Source organism: Trachypithecus francoisi, unplaced genomic scaffold, assembly GCF_009764315.1.
Source record: "Trachypithecus francoisi isolate TF-2019V2 unplaced genomic scaffold, Tfra_2.0 Lachesis_group10, whole genome shotgun sequence".
In the NCBI taxonomy this organism is placed as follows: Eukaryota; Metazoa; Chordata; class Mammalia; order Primates; family Cercopithecidae; genus Trachypithecus; species Trachypithecus francoisi.
This window is the reverse complement of record NW_022681455.1, coordinates 45,293,418-45,307,882: the sequence shown is the minus strand read 5'-3', so window position 1 is coordinate 45,307,882 and position 14,465 is coordinate 45,293,418. Positions and strand designations below refer to the sequence as shown.

At 35.0% G+C, this 14,465-nt stretch overlaps 1 protein-coding gene across 2 annotated transcripts in view; it reads left to right on the top strand.

Moving 5' to 3' along the window:
* Positions 1-14,465, top strand: part of SUPT3H (SPT3 homolog, SAGA and STAGA complex component) — a 516,212-nt gene that overhangs the window by 259,208 nt on the left and 242,539 nt on the right. For both annotated transcript variants that reach the window (XM_033217359.1, XM_033217358.1), the window contains exon 3: positions 1,609-1,693. In XM_033217359.1, coding sequence (XP_033073250.1) covers positions 1,609-1,693 — 85 coding nt within the window. The remainder of the gene's footprint in view (positions 1-1,608; positions 1,694-14,465) is intronic.

Genomic DNA, 14,465 nt, shown 5'->3' with positions numbered 1-14,465 from the left:
CACCGTGGAAGTGAATTTATGGTTAACAATTTCTAGGGAAGATTTTTTTCCTCTGCCACTCAAAGCTTCGGATGAAGTAGGCAAAGTGCATTCTCTGGAATGGGTATTTTACTAGTTCACACATTGAGGGTGACGCCGTGACTGGATGTTAGGTTTCTCGATGTTATATTGGAGTCTCAAACTGATTTCCTGCCTTTCTTGTGGTCCCCACATTCTTCCTATACCTTGAATTCTGTACTAGTTCAATATAGACTATAGGTTACTGTGATTAGGTAGATGCCTTCAGAATAAATTTTGAAGGTTCAGTGCTCTATTATAGAACTGTTTTTTCATCTTGTCTGATTTTGGTTTTGTCTTCCCTATTGCTGGTTAAAGCATACTCTAAATATAAATTTTTAATATATTATGGTGCATTTTCAAGTGTTCTTTACCAAGAAGGTATTCTTTGCACATCCAGTCTACTTTTAAGTTTTAAGAAGAGGACTTTTAAGGCCAGCCTTTTTAATCCATTCTTGAAAATCTGCTTTTATATAATTCCAAGTCATATTCAATGGTATTTACATAAATTTTTCTTATCAATTTTCAAAGCTGATTACATCATACACTTTTATACCTTTCTATGTGGCTCTTACTAGCTCTTGTATTGGTAATTGGGATGTGATTACATGATTTGGTGGTTGCCAGTGTTGTGAAGTAGTTGTTAGTATTTTGCATTTTGAAACAATTAATTCTCCTTAAAAAGTACTGTATGAGCCGGGCACGGTGACTCACGCCTGAAATCCCAGGACTTTGGGAGGCCGAGGTGGGTGGATCACCTGAGGTCAGGAGTTCAAGACCAGCCTGGCCGACATGGTGAAACCCCATATCTACTAAAAATAAAAAACTAGCCAGGCGTGGTGGCACGGGTCTGTAGTCCAGCTACTCAAAAGGCCGCGGTAGGAGAATTGCTTGAACCCGGGAGGCGGAGGTTGCAGTGAGCCGAGATCGTGCCACTGCACTCCAGCCTGGGCAACAGGGTGAGACTCTGTCTTAAAAAAAAAAAAAAAAAAAAAAAAACTGTACAAATCCAGAAATAGCATAGATAATACTGCACTTTTCTTTTGAAGTTGCAACTTGTGTAGGAAAGACTTTCTTTTCTTTTTTTTCTTTCTTTTTTTTTTTTTTGAAACAGGGTCTGACTATGGCCCATGATGGAGTACAGTGGCATGACGTTGGCTTACTACAACTTCTGCCGTCTGGGCTCAAGCCATCCTCCCACCTCAACCTCCCAAGTAGGTGGGACTATAGGCACTTGCCACTGCTTCTGGCTAATTTTTGTATTTATTGTAGAGGCGGAGTTTCACCGTGTTATGCAGGCTAGTAACCAACTCTTGGGCTCAAGTGATCCTCCCGCTCTGGCCTCCCAAAGTGCTGGGAAAGGTGTGAGCCACCACGCCTGGCCAAGATTTCATAGTCTTTGTCTAGAGAAAATTGCACACCCATTCAGACATTTGAGCAAACAATTTATATTCTCCTTACTAAACTGATTCATGTAATAAATATCTTTCACTTTTTGCCATTGTTAGTTTTATAGTCCTTAATATTGGTGTGTTTAAAATTATTTTGCAGGTATTCTTTAGGTGATGCTAGAAGGCCTCTTCATGAAACAGCAGTTTTGGTAGAAGATGTGGTACACACTCAGTTAATTAATCTGGTAAGAACATATATAATTTGATTCGGTATCTCTTCTCTGCATTATTTTAATAGGATTGTAACCCAACACTTTAAAAATATTTTATTTACAGCTGAAATTATTTTTTGTTAGCATTATTGAAGTATAATTTATGTATAACAAAATTTACTGGTTTAATGAATAATTTGCTTAGCCTCAACAATGGAATATTATAATATAAACTTATAACACAATCATGATATCAAAAATTTCCATCATCTAAAACAAACCCTTGTTCCCCTGGGCAGTCAGCAGCCATCATCATCACAGCAAAAAGTTTTGACTCACTGAAGGCTCAGATGGTTGTTAGCATTTTGTAACAATAAATTATTTTTAAATTAAGGTATGTACATTATTTTTTAGACAATGCCATTTGACAATTCATAGACTATAGTATAGTGTAAACATAGTTTTTATATGCACTGAGTAATCTCATAATTTGACTGTATGCCTACTCTGTACCCACAAAAATTAAAAGTTAAAAAATTAAAAAAAAATTTGTCTGACTCACTTTATTACAGTGGTCTGTAACTGAACTTACGGTGTCTCTGAGGTATGCCTGTACCATGTTTAAAGAGGAATTCACCCATGTTGCCTCCTAATCCTTGTATGATTTTATTTTTACATTTAGCTCATTCATGTAGTTGTTGTTTATTCCTGTTATTTTGTGAGATGTGGATCTAATTTTATCCTTTTTCAAATGGGAACTCAGTTTTACTATCACTGTGTATTTTAAAATTTATCTTTTCCTTAGTGATTTGAAATGCCTTCTTTATAATATACTAAATTTATATATATATATAGGTATCTGTTTCTCATTGTATATGCTATACTAATGGTTTAGTATACGTATATCCTGGTATGGCATTGTTTATTACAGGTTTTATAGTATATTTTAATGATTATTAGGGCTAAACTTCCTGGTAGATTTTCTTTTTTTTTTTTCAGTATGTTCCCAGCTATTCATGTATATTTATTGCACGTCATGAATATTAGTAGCAGCTTGTCTAGCTAATAAAAATTTTCATTGGTATGTTTATTGAGATTACATTATTTTATAAGTTAAGGAGAACTGCATCTTTAAAATCTTGAATCATTCTATGAATAGGGGATATCTACATTTGTTTGAGACTACTTTTGTGTCTTTCAGTTGTGTTTTAACGTTTTTATTCTCTTAGCTTCACACATTTATTGTTGTTTGTTTTTTAACTATTTCATCTTCGTTGCTATTGTTAATGGATATTTTCTATAATTATATAATTTTATAATTATATAAAACATTCAAAAGTTTAATGAAATGCATTCATCTACAGATTCAAGATGAGCCAACTCCGTTTAGAACAAATTAAAAGAAATCCATGTTCAAACTGCTGGACAATAATAACATAATACGAATCTTAAAGCCTGACAGGCTTATTATCATAGGGGAAGGATGATTTGAAAGACAGTGGAATTCTTATCAGAAAACAGGCAGGCTAGAATGAAATGGCACAACAGTTTTAAAGTACTGAATGTAGAATATTAGGTTGACTGTTCTTTTTCTCTATCTTTCTATAGCCTTCTCCCCTTCTATACATGTCCTCCTGTCTTACAAGGACACCAAATATTTATTCTTTAGTGTTATTGTTATTCATATTAAATCTATGTATGTTGCTATTTTTATCTTACAATGTTATAACTTTTAAAGTCAAATGCTTTTAAGGAATGTAGACAAAAAAGGAAGCAGCATATGGGCTATTTTGTGTTTACCCACATATCTACCATTTCCCGTGCTCATTATTCCTTCTCACAGATTGTAGTTGCCATTTCAGTCTTTTCCTTCATCTTGAAGAAGCCTTGTAACTTTTTTTTGGTACAGCTGTGCTGATGATGAAGTCACTAACATTTCTTTCATCCGAACATATCTTTATCTTTATTCTTTAAGTATGTTCTTCCCTGCATGGAATTCTATGTTGATAATCTTTTCCTTTTAGCTCTTTGAATACTTCATTCTAATGTTTTCTGACCTACATTAGTTTCTGACAAGTTAACTGTTATTCATTTGTTCCCCTGTATGTAACATGTAGTTTTTTCTGGCCGCTCTCAAGGTTTTTTCCTTATCTTTGGCTTTGGGTAGTTTTATCTCTAGGACTGATTTTTTAAATCATTATTTTTCTTGTTGAACACTAGGTATCAATTTGTGGAAGTTTTCAGCCATAAGTTTTACCATTTGACATTATTTCATAAGACTCTCAGGGCCTTTAGTGTTTCTTCAAACTTTTTCTGCCCCTTTTTATTCTGTTGTTTTGTTTTATTTGACTTTTGTAATTCCTATTGCTTTACCGTTAAGTTTACTACTTTTTCTGCCATCTCTAATATGCTATTTAGTCAGTGCTAGTGTTTTTTTCAGTGAAGCCCATAGTATTTTCTATTGCAGTATCTGTTTGAAAATGTATCTTAGTGAGTTATAAACCCCTTTTGAATTATGGGTACATACTTTTATATTCTATTTTAAATATTGAAGTTGGAATATTATTTGATGACTGCTACGCTAGTATAAACAAGAAATAGTGTATGCCTTTACTTATAATGAGAGATCCTCTTATTACAATATATGCTTACCTCTCCTTACCCATTTAATATTTGAATGATAGTTTTGATGCCTATTTGTGAGATTCATCCTGTCCAGATTCCACTAAATATTACATTGAATGATATACCTAACTAGAGGAAAACTTTGTTGTGTTACCTCTACAATATCCAGGCATGTGTCAGAGTGAGTTCTTTAGAGGAAAGGAAGATTTATAGAGAACAGTTATTTTCAAAAAGTCAGTCCTTTTTTTACCATGGAATATCATGTAGTCATGACAAATTATATGTGTGTGTTTTGTAGTCTTCATTTAAATCTCTTTGTAGTTCTTTATCCATTTGCCTATTAAGATCAGTTTTTTCCTGTAATTCTTTGAACATATATATATATATATATATATATATAAATTTTTTTTTTTTTTGAGACGGAATCTTACTCTGTCATCCAGGCTGGAGTGCAGAGGCATGATCTCGGCTCACTACAACCTCCACCTCCCAGGTTCAAGCAATTTCCTCAGTCTCTTGAGTAGCTGAGATTACAGGTATGCTATCATGCCCAGCTAATTTTTTGTATTTTTAGTAGAGATAAGGTTTCACCATGTTGGCCAGGCTGGCCTCGAACACCTGACCTCAGGTGATCTGTCCGCCTCAGCCTCCCAAAGTGCTGTTGTTACAGGCGTAAGCCACCACGCCTGGTCAACATCTTTATAATAACTTTGCTGAAGTATTTATAGTCTAAATTCAGTAACTGTACCACATTGGAAGCCATTTATCTTGACTCTGCTTTTTACTTACTAGGTGTCATTCTTTTGGGGTTTTTTTGCAGGTATAATAATTTTTTTTTAAGTGGATATTTTATATAATATATTACTGTGACTCTTCTGAAGACTTTTTATTGGTTTTGTTTTAGCTAGCAGGTAACATGCCTGGACATAAAATGTTCTCTCTCCCATATTGTAGAGAGCAACTCACCTGTCTCCTTAATTCTTGTTGCTTTCTGCTGCTGTTTTTGGCTTTTCCTCTTTTGTGTCTCCTTGAACTTGTACGCTTTCCTCTTTTGTCTCTCTCTTAAACTTGTACATTTGAACTCTTGAGAAGAAAGGGAAAAATAATAGGCAAATTGTTTTTTAAGTGTTGATACTCCCTTAGTGTAGAATATTATGTAACCAGTATACATTATATTTGTTAGTTTTTTATAATATTAAATTTTTTGTTGAAATTACATAGAACAAAATCTATGTTTTGTTTTCTTTTTTCAGTTCTTTATGTTTTGTCAAATATGCAGTCTTATAACCACAACTAAAATTGATTCACAACAGTTCCATCATTCCCCCAAAAATTCTCTCGTTCTACCCATTGTCAAACTTTTCTACCCCAACCCTCTGCCACCATGAGGTCCCCATTATTTGTCACGGAAGAAGACTTCTCTTTTAATTCTTTTTGTCTATGCTTGGTAAGCAGTTCCTAGATTTATACTCCCTTTGAGTTCAGTACAGGGGATATGAGTAGAAAATAAAAACTCACTGCCAGGTTTATTTTTGCTTTTATTATCATTTTTAATAGACACATAATAATTGTACCTATTTATGGGGTACAGTGTGTTATTTTGACACATGTATACAATGTGTAATGATCATATCAGGGTATTTAGCATATTCGTTTCCTTAAACATTTGTGATTTCTTTGTATTGGGAATATTCAAAATCCACTCCTAGCTATTTGGAAATACATAAAAATTGCTGCTATTATAGTCACTATATAATACTATAGAACACTAGAACTTACTTCTCCTATCTGTTTATCTGTGAACAACTCTTTGGCTATACGTTGCTCTCTACCTTACCTCTAGAAACTACTATTCTACTCTCTACTATTATGAGATCAACTTTGTTGTTGTTGTTTTGGAGATGGAATTTTGCTCTTGTTGCCCAGGCTGAAGTGCAATGGCACGATCTCGGCTCACTGCAACCTCCGCCTCCCGGGTTCAAGTGATTCTGCTGCTTCAGCCTCCCAAGTAGCTGGGATTACAGGCATGCGCCACCACGACCAGCTAATTTTGTATTTTTAGTAGAGACGGGGTTTCTCCATGTTGGTCAGGCGGGTCTCAAACTCCCGACCTCAGGTGATTTGTCCACCTCGGCCTCCCAAAGTGCTGGGATTACAGGTGATCCCACCGTGCCTGGCCAACTTTTTTACCTTTCATTTATCAGTGAGAACATGTGATATTTACCTTTCTGTGCCTGGCTTATTTCTCTTAACATAATGTCATTTAAGCTCATTTATGTTGCCACAAATGACAGAACTTCCTTCTTTTTTATGGTGAAATAGTATTTTGATATCTATTCATCTGTTGATGGACACTTCAGTTATTTCATGTCTTGGCTATTGTGAGTATTGCTGCAATAAACATGTGATCGCAGCTATATCTTCGGCATACTATTTTCCTTTATATATGGACCCAGTGGTGGGATTGCTGGATCATATGATAATTCTATTTTTAGTTTTTTATTGTTTTCCATAATGGTTATGCTAATTTACATTTCAATCAAAAGTGTATAAGACATTCCCTTTCTCCTCCTCATTGCTAGCATTTGGTATTATTAATTATAACATTGTTTTTGATAATAACCATTCTAATAATTAGGGTAAGGTGATTATTTCATTGTTGTTTTCATTTGCGTTTCCCTGATGATTAGTGACATTTAGAGTGTTTTCATGTACCTGTGGGCTATTTATGTCTCTCTCTCTCTTTTTTTTTTTTTTTAAGTATAGCATTTTGCTATGATGCCTAGACTGGTCTCAAACTCCTGGGTGCAAGCCATTTTCTCCCCTCAGCCTCATGAGTAGCATGTATTACAGGTGTGTGTCACTCCACTCAACTGGTCTTTTGAAAGATGTTGATTCAGACCTTTTACCTATTTTTTAAATTGGATTTTTCATTTTATTGCTTTTAAGTTCCTTGGATATTAGTCCCTTGTTGGAAGAAATTCAAGCATTTTCTCTCTTCTTGCAGTTTGTTTCTTAACTCTTGATTTTGTGTAGAAGATTTTTAGTTTAATATAATCCCATTTGTCTGTTTTTTGTTTTGTTGCCTGTACTTTTGAGGTCGATTTCATAAAATATTTTCCCATAACAATCTCTGAAGCGTTTTCCCCTATGCTTTCTTCTAGTAACTTAATATTTTTGGGTTTTAGATTTTAAGTCTTTAATCCATTTTGAGTTGATTTTTTGAGTATGGTGAGAGATAGGGGTCTAGTTTATTTTTCTGCATATAAGCATCCAGTTCTTCCAGCACCGTTTATTGAAAAGACTCACCATTCTCGGGAATATTCTTGTCTTTATTTGTTCTGATATGTGGGAATCCCTATCTGGCTAAGCCTTTAGCCACACAATCTCAAATGGTATGTAAATGGCCCTGAGGTGTTCTTTGCACATCAAAGTTAATTTTTTTTAATTATCCTGAAAACAAAAGTGTAAATGAGGTCATCATTTCATTTTCAGATTGCCATTTACTGTTTTGAATGATTTTCTGCTTTAATAAATTATTAGGTATTTTTTACTTTTTCATGTTTTATTCATTTATTTAGTACACTTATTTATTGACACTACTATAGCTCTGGTTATAGTGATACAAAGAAGAATAAGAGTTTACAGTTTTGTCAGGTAGATAAACACATAGAAGGTCATTTTAAAACATTATGGTAAGTGGTAATGCTGATATCCAGAGTGAGTTGAGGGTTTTCAGAAGAGTTACCTATCCTGGGTTGGAATTCTTCATGTATTTGTATATTCATGTCTCTAATAAATGATAAATCTTTCATAGGATTCAACATGTATTTATTGAGTTGAATTGAGGGAAGTAAGCATCGGAATAGAGGTTATAAACTGTTGACCCAAAATGTGACATAAAAAACATGTTTTATTCCATTTGCAGTATGAGTTTTTTTTGGAAGGAAAGCATATTTATTCCAAGATTCATTGACTGGGATTTTTAAGTGTCCTTTCTTCCATAGACCCCCAGATTGTTGATAGTGTGCTAGGGGTTCCTATGTTTTCTGGCATGAGCTCCCATCCTCTCAGGGTCATGAGAAGGATAGTGGATTAATCCTGGAGTCCTCATGAAAGGAAGGGATGGTCCCATTGAGGTGAATATATGTAGCCTAAATCCTAGGGTTGGGGGTGTAGAAAACTAGGGGCTGGTGGCTGGGCAATGTTCACCACAGCTGGAGGACCATGTTGGGGCAGGTTGAAGCAGTTGGCAGCATCTTCTGCTGTTGTGTAGGAAGAGGAAGAGCTCATGGCAGTGCTGGAATAGGCTGTAGCTGGATCCCAGAGTCTGCCATCTGTTCTGTTTTTCTTCTCCTCTGGATGCTTGGGATCTTCTCCATTTTATGTTGAGTCTACAGCCATTGACAGTCAACTTATTAAAGGACTTCTCAGCAGCCACTTCTGCAGACTGCCCTGTGGAAACCTGGATGAAAGCACACTGCTCTCTCTGAACAACAGTAATCATCTGCATCTCTCCAAACTGGTAGTGATGATGTCTTAGATCTGTCTCAGAAATGGTATTACCCAGACTACCAATATATAGTGAGGATAACCTTGTCCTCTGATGGGTCCAGATGGGGCATGATTGAAGCCTACTTTAGATGCTTATCTGTTTCTGGATCATTGATTCCATAATATTTGTGTGTAACACTCTGATCGGCAAGGGGATCATCTAGATCTATAGGCTTCTTATGTCTGCATGGACATTCCTCTCCTCTCTTACGCTCTTTTTTCACCCAGAAGGAGCAAAGGTGGGGTTTCTCCTTTGGTAGGAGGGTGTGGTCCAAGCTGGATTGAGTAGCATGTCACTGGTCAGTGTGGCTTTTTCCCCAGCAGGCAAACTGGCCATGTTCCATCGGAGCTAGAAATCCCTGTTTCTCATATTCTACATGTAGAACTCTTTTTTTTTTTGGCATCTTACTTTGGCAGGTCACCTTCAGAAGACAATTCTGCATCATTAACCTGGATGGGCAGTCTGTGCTTTAGGTCTTAAGATTTAGGCCTAACAGACATGCTTCAATTTATTGCAGGTTTGGCACACTTCTGTCTTCTTGAAATGCATGTGGACCCCAGGGCACAAGCAAAACACTGAATAACCTGGCACAAATTTTGCATTCCTTCCTGCTTTTTTCTTTGGCTATTTAATATGTATAGATTTCTGCAAGACATTCCTGGCACAGAACAAGAAAGTCCGCCCTCTCCCAGTTTTGCTTGTTGTAAGCTTGGGAACCCAGAGAGATCACCATCTTTAGAGCATCTGAAGGCAGTGGTAGCTATTGAGGTGGAAGAGAGGACTGCCACAATCCTATCAGACCCAGCCCCAAATTTTATGATTTTTCTGCAAGAATAATGAAATGGATAACCTTGCAGTCCAGTTTTTTCATAAGTGTCTTTATCCAGTATGAAATTAATTTCCCTGTTAATGATAGGTCTTTCCAAGAAGGGAATGAGTTTGGAGAAAAGAAGATACAAGGGGAGACTTTCAGTTTGTAAAAACCTGTCTTTCTTTTTATACAGTATATATATTTTTATCATTAGAGATAGAAGAAACATGAGTGTTGGTACTATTGTGTAGAAGAACAGCAGTATTACCTTCATCAATATTTGCATTTGCATAGCAGGAACCTTTGGGGACCCATTGTGGCTATAGTCACTTGTAATTGTGACAGTGGATCTCTTTGAGATGTCAGTGGCATGACTTTGTGTGGCCACAGTTGAATTTCTCACAAATCAGCAAGTGGCTGCCCTTCTTAAGCTAGGTGGGATGCCCCCCTTTATCACACCTCTTTCCTCTGCCTTTGCTTCTGTGGCAGCTCAAGAAATTGTGAGCCATCATCACTTCTCCTGGAGGGCATGGACTTCTCTCTCTCAGAGTTTCTGGGAAGCCAGAAAACTTATGGCTGGGCTTGACACTTGTGTCCTGTAGCAAACTTCCTGACTAAAGCAGTGGCTTTCAATTAGCATGGTCCATGAAACACCAGTATTCAAAAGAATGTTCAGGGATACCTCCTATTTGAGGAAGAGAAGAAAGTGGGGCTCTGAGATCCCGGCTCCAAATTCAACCTGAACAGTTCCTTTTTGATCATTTGTGTATTGTAGATTTCTGTCAGTCAAAAATATTTGAAGTCCATCTTTGATCAGTATTATCTTTTCATCATTTCACTATGTATAGGATAACAAGTTCCACAAGATTGATGCCTGATACATATTATACTACACTCTTTTTGTCCTACAGCATTTTTTTTTCAGGATCAGTTATGTCAGTCCTTTTGGCTCCTCAAAATTTTGTTTTGAGACTGTGGACAAATATATTTCTAGCTCTTATCTCCTGATAGATATATATCAGAATAGAATATAACACCTCAAAGTAGGTGCAGCTGTGTTTTTGACAAGGCTTATTATGATACACTTTCTTTAAAAAAAAAAAAAAAAACCTCCTTAGTCAATACAGATTTTTATTGAATATCTACTGTTGATATTTTGTTGAATATCAACTGCCAATGATAATGGGCATGTTTTAGATCATTTTGGCAGTAGGTACATATTGTTTCATTGGGGAATACTACAGTAAGACTGGCAATAAACTACATTTAGAAGTTTTTACTGAAATCATTTGTTTTGTCTCCTCTATCTTTGACCTGTTGTTCCCATGTGGAATCTATATACTCTCATCTGACCCGTAATTCTCATCCAGTACTTCACCTAGGCCTGTGCTTCATTTTAAGTAATTTCACCTTCTTCCACTCTTTTCCACTTGTTAAGTTGTGGATGGCTTAGGCCTGAATTGACTGTTCTTCCCTGAAGTTTTGCACATAGATTATAAAGTATGTTAAATAATGAAAATATGTCATCTAAAATCTATATAATGCTTTCAATTTTACTACTTCAGGAACAAATTAGAACAATTAAAGTCATAGAATTTTAAAGTTGAATTACACTTGAGAAATTATTTAAACCAACCCTTGTATAAGTTTGAGCCAAATGAAATTGACATTTTTACAGGCTATAAATGATTGAATATTGGTGATTTGATATGATTCAATGCAATACAAATTAGAAATTTTCACTAGAGAAAGGTTTCAAACTCTTAGTTTTCTTATTTTGTTATGTTGCAATGCTAATTACTTTTTACTGTAGTTATAAAGCATCAGAAAGATTTTATATATATATGTATATATATGAAGGACTTAATGAGATTCCTGGAACATCAAGAGCATCCCTTCTCTAGGTTACTAGTAACAGTAGTAATAGTTGCTATTGTTATTAATAATGGGGCTATTTCATGGCATGATTGAGATGAGAAATTGATTAGAAAATTTCCAAGAATTTCACATTTACCAGAGAGATGCAAACTTTTTCTTATCCTAAGCTTCCTTATCCCTCACTTTCCAGGTTGAGTTAAATCACATTTGAAGTAAATAGAGATTTGTGCCAACTGCAAATTATGTTTGAATTGGTATTATGATGCTGTCAATATCTCTTTCCAAGTTCAAAAAGTAATGATTTCAGATGGCTGTATGGCTGCTTTCATTTCTCTGTTCATTCAAAGTTAAATATCGAAAGAATCGCTATATTTTATGCATAGAATATAATTATCTACCATTCCACTTAAAAATCATATTAGAGTTTCACTATATGAATCTACCAGTCACTAGTAAGCTGTTCAGTTGATTACACTAGTTTTCACATCAGAACTGATTTCTCATGTTTAGCTAATTCTCCTTAATGATGAAAAGTAATAAAGAACAAATTTGTATGTGTGAAGAGTTATGGCTTAATCTCCCATGTGCATTAAAATGCACTGAATTCACCCCTCCCTCCTGTAATGCTTTTTAATTTCCCTGGTAGAAGCAGTTCATGCAAAGCTCTGTTCTGTCCTCATCACCAGTTCTGTGAGGCTATTGCTTATGCCACCTCAGTAATGTTTTATGGGTGTGTTTTAAAATAGTAATAAAGTTTCCTATGTAGAACTTCAATTATGAGGGTTATCAAAATAGGACAAACTAATATAATTTGTGATTGCATAAAATAAAGGAAGCAGGGGTACCATGGGGACCTAATGAATCATAGGATGGAAACAGTTTCTTGCTAACTAAACATTCATACTTTGTACTAAGCCAGAGCATGTATATGTAGTTCAGCAAACCGGAACACACTCTGTGTTTACATGAATGGGATATGAAGTAGTCCACAAATACCATCTGGGAAAAAATTCTTGGCCTTTCTATCTGGTACTGTGGAGTAAATTAAGCATATGTTTAGAATAAACAGACTAAAAACACACCTGCTTTGGGGAAAACACACATGTATGGTCACATCCGCGTACAGAGTGGTTCAAAATAGAACATTTTGTGTTGGTAAAATCTGATTACTTTTCTTCATTTTTACTTCTTATGAATAAGTATTATGGAAAATTTCCTGATTATTTCTGTATAGCACTACTTGTTTGTAATTGATTGCTCCCAATATCTTCTACTTAAATTAGTCTTATTTTCTCTCATATGTTACTACCTCATGCATCAATAAATACACTTGTCTTTTTAAAAAAAAATAAGTAACAATTGACTGATACTTAGTTTTTAAAATGGGCATATTCTAGGTAGAATGCCTCTTATGCTACATTTTCCCTACCAGTTGCCATGGAGAGTTTGCTAAAGGCACGACACAGAAGACCAACTGGGAAGGAATTCTCAGTCTTTTCTCCCACTCTTAACATATTTTTTTCCCACTGTAGTATATCCCACTAACCAATTCATTTTGAAAAGCAGTCTTTACTTCAGTGTCACAGAATTTTGGAGCATAAATTGTTTTCACTTACAGTAAATTACAAGTATTGTCTTATGTTACTTGGTTTTCTTAGCATAGATATAAAATAGCATCTTCTCACCTTTCCATTTGTGTTTCTTTTCTTGCATCAGGCTTTTCTCCCTAAAGGTTCTTCCTTTTTTTTCCCCACTGGTCTGCTAGACTCCTATCCCTTGACTTAAGCTAAGTTCTAGCCACTTGTATCCTGTGCTGTGCTTGGATTTTTAATCTGTGCTGAATGTTTCAGTTCAGGCTAAAATTTCTCATAAATGCTTAGGTTCCAAGTATTTCAGATTTACCAGAGAGATGCATACTTTTTATAAAACTCCCACTCTCCAGATTGAATTGCATGTCTTCATTGTGATAGGCGGAGATTTGTGCCAACTTGAAATTGTGTGACTGAGTCTATATTATGCTTTTGATAATATCCAATTTTAAATGAAGTTCAAAAACTGTCATGATTTCTGATGACTGTGTGGCTGCTTTCACTACTCTATTAAATATGTGTAGAATATAATTTGTTTTATGCATAGAACATAATTATCTAACCTTCCATTTGAAAATCCTATTAGATTTTTTTCTGTGTGAATCTACCCAACAACTAGTAAGCCATTCAGTCTGTTGAACTATGCTTTCATATGTGAATCTATTCTCTGGATTATTTTTGAAATTATTCATAATCTTGAATTACAAAAAGTAATGAAGAATAAACATATCTGAGGAGAGTAACTGTTCAGTCTCCCATCTTGATTAGCATGCATCAAGTTCTCTCTTTCTTTGTTCTTACTTTTTGTGCTTTTCAGTTTGGCAGATGTTTTCCAAGTATTCTATTCTCATTTATCAGTTTTTCTTTTCTCCTCTGTATCTGAACTAAGAGATTGTTTAAAACTTCCACTTTCCAGTTCTTTTTCCAAGATCTTTGAATGTCTTTTCTTTATCCATAACTCCACATCTTCTTTCCCCATTGCTGCCGTTAGTCTTGATTAGTGTTAAGTTTCTGCCGAAAAGAAGAAAATAACAGTTAGTAAATATCTACTATGTGTGAGGCCGTCTTCTAAAGAGCTTGCTTATATTATTTTATTGTATATATAGGCCATTTTCCAGGTTTTAAATAAAAACATTTCTATATAGCTGTTTAACTTACGAAATTTTAACCTAGCTTGGCTTTATCCTATTTTTTATAAAAATATAATTAGCACTTTTATTTATTTCTCAGATCTCAGTATTACATATTCTTCTACACTTGAAGAACATATAATTATTTTGTAAAATATGTATTTTTATCCCTATTCTGATATGAACTCTTCACATCCATTGTGATGTTTTATTAGGG